This window comes from Esox lucius, chromosome 3 (genome assembly GCF_011004845.1).
Source record: "Esox lucius isolate fEsoLuc1 chromosome 3, fEsoLuc1.pri, whole genome shotgun sequence".
Classification (NCBI taxonomy): Eukaryota; Metazoa; Chordata; class Actinopteri; order Esociformes; family Esocidae; genus Esox; species Esox lucius.
This window is the reverse complement of record NC_047571.1, coordinates 21,042,284-21,048,468: the sequence shown is the minus strand read 5'-3', so window position 1 is coordinate 21,048,468 and position 6,185 is coordinate 21,042,284. Positions and strand designations below refer to the sequence as shown.

At 46.1% G+C, this 6,185-nt stretch overlaps 1 protein-coding gene across 4 annotated transcripts in view; it reads right to left on the bottom strand.

Moving 5' to 3' along the window:
• Nucleotides 1-455: 455 nt before the first annotated feature.
• The window catches only part of LOC105021085 (semaphorin-6B), a 29,273-nt gene continuing 23,543 nt past the window's right edge, over nt 456-6,185 (bottom strand). For all 4 annotated transcript variants that reach the window (XM_020041715.2, XM_020041717.2, XM_010888554.3 and 1 more), the window contains 5 exons: nt 5,964-6,143; nt 5,377-5,517; nt 5,175-5,252; nt 5,022-5,080; nt 456-2,956 (listed from right to left, as the gene is read on the bottom strand). In XM_020041715.2, coding sequence (XP_019897274.1) covers nt 1,944-2,956; nt 5,022-5,080; nt 5,175-5,252; nt 5,377-5,517; nt 5,964-6,143 — 1,471 coding nt within the window. In that variant the 3' untranslated portion in view covers nt 456-1,943. The remainder of the gene's footprint in view (nt 2,957-5,021; nt 5,081-5,174; nt 5,253-5,376; nt 5,518-5,963; nt 6,144-6,185) is intronic.

Below are 6,185 nucleotides of genomic sequence, written 5' to 3'. Positions count from 1 at the left end.
CACTTTGTTCCATGGTATATCTAATGCTTTAGAAATTTTGCACCCTTCTCCTGACTGATATCTTTCAACAGTTAGATCCCTCTGATGCTTTGGAAGCTTTCTGCGGACCATGGCTTTTGCTCTGAGATGGAACTAAGAAAATGTCAGGAAAATCCTACTAGAAAAGCTGAACTTTATTTGTGAGTAATCAGTCACTTTAAATGATGGCAAGTGTGTAATGACTTCTTTTTAACATGAGTTTGAATGTGACTGGTTAATTCTGAACACAGCCACGTCCCCATTTATAAGAGGGTGTGCACACTTATGCAACCAGGTTATTTTAAGGTTTTTCTTTTTCATTTTTCCCCCTCAAAGATTTCAGTTTGTTTTTTAATTTAATTGTTTACATTATAGGTCACATTAAAAGTGGAAAAAGTTCTGCCATGATTTATCTTTGTCTCATTCTTTTACATCACAAACACCTGGCATTTTAACAGGGGTGTGTAGACTTTTTATATCCACTGTATAAGTATGTCATTCAGAATTATTCAATTTTTCTCCCAATTTCGGCATATCCAGTTGTATTTATGGCCCTGTCTCATTTCAACAACTACAAATAAATTAAAGAGCTGAAGATCACTGAAAGCTTTCCTCACACGCATCCAAGCAAATCCACTCTACTATTTTCCGCACTCCTCTCCCATCCAGGAAGTTACGTGTGTCAACGAGTGTGAGGGCACACTTACTGACCTGACCACCACCAATAGCTTTGCACATGCCCCCGATCTGCTTGAGGGAGTCGCTAGAGCTCAACCCAGGCGATACTGGCCAATTTACATAACCCATGGGGCTTCCCTGCCACTCATCCGCTAACGGCACAGTCAAAGGCCGACATAAGTGAAGGGCAAGGCCGCTGGCGAAGTACTGCTCCATATAAGCGGTCCTGGCCAGCCTTGGAGTGTGGAAAATTACATGTTATCTGTACCCCAAGGTGTCCTTGCATACAGAGACCATAAAAAATATTTGAAGTACTTTTTGAATTGTAACTTTGATTTGTGGGCTCAAATAAGCAATTTAAAATGTGTGTGTGTGTGTCGTGAGGCTCCTTACTCCAGGCTGTTAAATCTTAATTGTCACTTCCATTGGACAGTGTTCATCTGGTATTCTTGTCACGTTGAGTCAGAATGACCTTAGTGTTTTGCTGAACACCGATGCTGATCCATGCCTGTTTCATTCAGGTACAGTAAGACGTTTCAGCCAAACATCTTTCAAATGTATGTTTCAGTGTCCTACATTGTCCCAGAAAGGGTCACTCAGTATGCACTTGACAGTAGACAGAGATAATTGTGTTGGAATGATGTCTCATAGGTCCCATTTTCTGACTCCTGACAATGGCTATCCAGTTTGGTCAGTCCCTTTTAACCCACAGGGAAGGCTGTCAGAAGTGTCCATCGCTGGGCCTCTGAATGTTGATTCCTGCTTGTGGTTCTCAGTGTGTTTTAAAAGAAATGCAATAGTTCCACAGTTTAGGAAATTCATTTTCCCTTCTCTCTTTAACACTCCATTGCCTCTTTCTCCTCACCTCTATTTCAAACCCTTTTTCTCTTTCTCTTGTTCTGTCTCTCCTCCTCACGTCTCTAAGCTGCCAGAGGGGAGAGGCAGCTCTGCAATGCAGACACAGCAACAACCTCACTGGTTCAGGCCAATCACAGTCAAGCAGGGTCTGAGTGACATCAGTAGCAACCAGTCACAGGGAGACCAGCCAGAGTAGTCTACCAGAGAGACACAGGGATATCAGGAGGACTGAATGACAATGAGGGACAGAGATAAGGAGGACAGAGAGAGAAAGGGGGAGAAGGTGATAGTGAGAGAGAGAAAAGGTAGAACATAGAAAGAGGGAAAGCTGTAGACCTATGTGGTCCAAAGCAATGACTGGGGTTTCAACCGGCTTTTCACTCTCTTTTTCACTGCCCATTGTGAGTCCTCTCATTGGAACTCTTCTTACTCAGCAGCTGGCTGAGATCCACCAGCTCCCCCAGCTCTCCTCTCCCCAGGGCTCCTCTCAGCTGAGCCCTGCCCGGCCCGGGGGTGTGGTGCTGGGCTACATACTGCTGGCCGTTGGGGGTGGGCATGGAGGACGGAGGTACAGGAATCATGCCCTGGCTGCTGAGGATGTAGCCTTCCTGGGGAGGCCAGCGGAGAGGAAGGGGCTCCCCAAACTCCATGGGGGCGCTGGGGGCTGACACAACCCTCCTCCTGTCTGGGGAGTCTTGGGGAGTCATGGGGTACACATATTCCCCTGCTGACTTGCGAAGCGCCGACTTTGGGGTCCCACTCCTCCCCTTCTCCCCGCGGGGCTTGCTCAGGCACACATAGTGCTGGCGGGGCGTCTCCCCTCCTCTTCCTCGCTCCTCACCCCCATGCCTACCCCCACCTCCCCCCTGGAAGAGTCTGGTGGTTAGGTAGACTGCGGTGGAGGGGTGTGGGGGGCAAGGGAGAGGACAGGGGGAGGCCAGCCCCATGGTACTACCTCCCAGATAGGTCTGGCTGTTATCCCACCCCCCCGAGCCAGAATCTGACAGCCTGAGCCCGCGTCTCTTCTGCTGGGGAGTGTGCTCCGGGGTAGGCAGGAACCCTGGGTCCAGCTCCCCTGACTTCACCCAGCCGTTGGGCATCACAAACAGAGTGTCCCCGCCCTGAGAGCAGGGTCTGTCCCCTCCTCCCTGGCGAGTCACGCTGAGGACCGACCCCCCCATCCCTCCTCCCGACGTCAACATCCCCCTCTCCCGGCGCCGGATGCTGGACTGGGGGGGGGTGTTACCGTGGCGACGGTTTCCGGGCTTGTGGGCCATGATCCAGCAGACAGCCAGGCCCGACAGCGCCGCCCCGATGGTGAAGGCGGAGACTGCAGACGCCACCAGCAGGTTGAGGGACACCAGGCTCTCCGGTTCGATCAGCAGACTCTGCTGGATAACGCCTGGAGGGGACATTACAGACAGGAATCACAAAGGCTACTGGCAAGAGAGGTCGAACAGGGTAACGCCAGAACAGGGTAAACAGAAAAGTCTGTAGTCCTTCGCTCTCCTCCACCTCTGTCTACACATTTTCCTTCATGAAATTCTCAATGCTTTTGATATTGCCATTTAAACATGATCCGCCAGATATTAAAGGTATTATTCCTTTATGATGGGCTGATTCAGCGTTTGTATTTCCGTGTTGTAAACATTCAAATTGGTACACTTCCCAATTTCACAAATCAAAATACAGAACCCATTTAAAAATATATATATATATGCATTTAACAATTTATTAATAAATTAGCAATTAAAGCAAGGTCCAGTTTTCACCTTGTCATACCACACAAACATTATACTTTTTCTCGCCAAGGCTTTGAAAATTAATGGTGCAATTTCAAAAACTCCCTTTGTGAAAAAGAACTCAAGTGTGTATTCATTCGGTGGCCAGAACACTTCAGGGTGAGATCCAGACCCTTTATCAAACAGAGCATGTCTCAAGTCATCAAACTCACGGTAATAAAACACTTAATGGATTTAACTTTTTATTTCGACAAGATCAAATGTTCTTTCCTCTTCAGGGATATATTGTATTCTCTGAGAGCCTCATGTGATACTGTGATATATCATAACATTTATTGTGTCATAGCAGCAGATATTTTCTTTTTTTTCTCTCTAAAACCTCTAACTCCAGCATATCCTTGGGGTTCTGCATGCTGAGCTCAGAGCTGTACTTGTCATTAGGAAGAGGAAAACACTAAAACAGACCAACTCTACTCAGAGTTTCCATTCTGTGATCAGGAAAGCTCTGCGCCTGCCAGTGAGTTCCTCTCTAAAACACATCATTTATTTCATTATATATTTCCACTGCTCTGATCACTCCCATCTGCACAGACACAGCCAATGTCTACTGAAGTTACTTCTGGGTATGGCTCAATGCTTTCACTGCAGTAAACTGGCCTACTTGGGTTAGAAAGCAAATGTTCTGGTACTAGAATGGGTTCTAAAGTAAGATGTAAAATGACTATTCAATGTTCTGGTAGAGGAACATTTTCATTGCGGGCTAAATGAGAGATAGTATAGATGACATAAAATAAATTACATGGTTTTGTAATTTTCTGGAAACGAGGGGTTCTGAAATCACCAGGTTATAGAACTGTGCTAAAACATATTGAGATTGCACTTTATGCATCTGCTGGAACAGATTTGAGGTCCTGGAACAGCTTGCTGATGAGAAGCAGACATCCTAATTGACAGATTTAAGAAGTGTTTGTAAGGAGCCCAGAAATGTATCAAAGCTGAAGGCGTTCTCTAATGGCCTGCCAGGATCACAGCATTGAGCACTACATAGCTTTGCATACTGAGTTTTGTCTTTATTTTTCTTTTGTACATGTATTTCTGGCAAGTACATGCAGCAGACAATGGCTGACAGCTGAACACTCAGAATATGGCTTAGTCCTGTGGGATTGCGGGGTTGCGAACCAGAAAGCTTTTCTTCACTGATCAAGACATTCACTCCTCTGTCAACCAATCAAAATTCATTTATTGAAGCCGACAGACAATTAAATTCTGTCATGCTGCGAGGCTTCTGAGGGACAGCGATCTGAGAAGTGGGAAATCAAAGCCTTGACCTTTCACACTAAGTAAGCATTTTGCTGACAAACTGAAAACATGACAATCTCATGTCGCCTCAGTAAATGCAAATACTCACATGAGCATACAGTACATGGTGTACGAAGAGTCGTATCCATGTTAAGTAATACAGTGTTGTTACTGATGTTTTAATTGAGTAAATTCATTTTAAATGCACTGAATTGTATTGGTTTCCATGGAAATGTACTTGCACTAAATGTGTTCAATGTGCTTGGTTAATTAACTCTAAGTCTCTCTGGATAAGGGTTTGGGTGTCTGATGAATGTCAAGTCATGTAGCAAACCCTTTTAATGGAAGATCGAGCCACTAGGTGGAGCATTAACTGAAAGAAAGAACAGTTTGTACCCACAATCCTACTGGGCTAATAGAACCTACCATCACAGTCTCCAAGGTGGGAGAAGTTCCCATACTCAATGTCTTGTTGAAAGGGCAGCCTGCAATAGGACATAGAAAGATTGTAAATGAACAGGTCAAGTGCGCAACACATGATAAACTAAGTGGTTAAACTGATCCTAGATCTGTGACTACCTTGTGCCTGGTCTCAGGAAGGAACAGATGCTGCCTCTGGTCCAGCCACAGTAGGGATCTCTGGATGTCAGGCAGCTCCTATGTAAGACACCATATCAGGTTTGGAGTTCTGATTATGACTAGAGTTGATACAGGGTTTATGTTCACACCCCAGCTTAACCCTAACCCCAGTTTAACCCTGAGGGGTGTGACTGCGACTCACTTCATGCAGCGTGAGTGTAAATGGCAGCGTGCTGTTGGCAGTCTGACCAGACAGGATGGGAAGGCTAGCAGCAGAGTGTGACTAAGACGATCCAGAGACAATGACAACAACTGTCTGGCCTGGACAGAGTCCTCTCCACACCTAAACACAGAGAGAGAGAGAGAGAGAGAGTGAGAGAGAGAGAGAGAGAGAGAGAGACAGAGAGAGAGAAAAATTGAGTGCAGAGAGATAATAAGAGAGGAAAGGGAGAGGAGGGGTAGAGAGTAGAGAGACAGAGGTAAAGAAACAGAGGAAGAGATATAGGGAGAGCGAGAGACAGGGAGGAGGGAGATAGAGGTTGAGAGAGACGGGAGAAAGATAGGGAGGGGGAGAGATAGATGCATCCGTAGAGAATTTTCATTGATTTCTATTGTCTAAGGGAGAAATATAGGGATTCCCATTAAGGTGATTGCTGCTTTTGCAAAGAGAGAGGTTTTGAAAACAATGTCACAACAAGCACCGTGAATGCAGCTGCTAATCCCAGTGTTTCAGCTGACAAAACAGACTGCGGCCAACACAAGGGAGTGTGGCTCCTTTTCTGTACTCACTTGTCAGGGTTAAACCCCTCCACCTCCTCCAGGAAGACACTGCTGTGTGTTGCAGAGTCTTCTCCGCTGGGGAAGATAAGGAATTTAAGGACAGTCCCTCGTGTGGAGCCCAGGAATAACACAGTACGATTCCTATGGGGGCCAGCTTCTGTGTCCACCACCATGGCTGTTAACTGGTACCTGCCAGAGATGGAGAGGGAAGGAGAGGGAAGGAGAGGGATG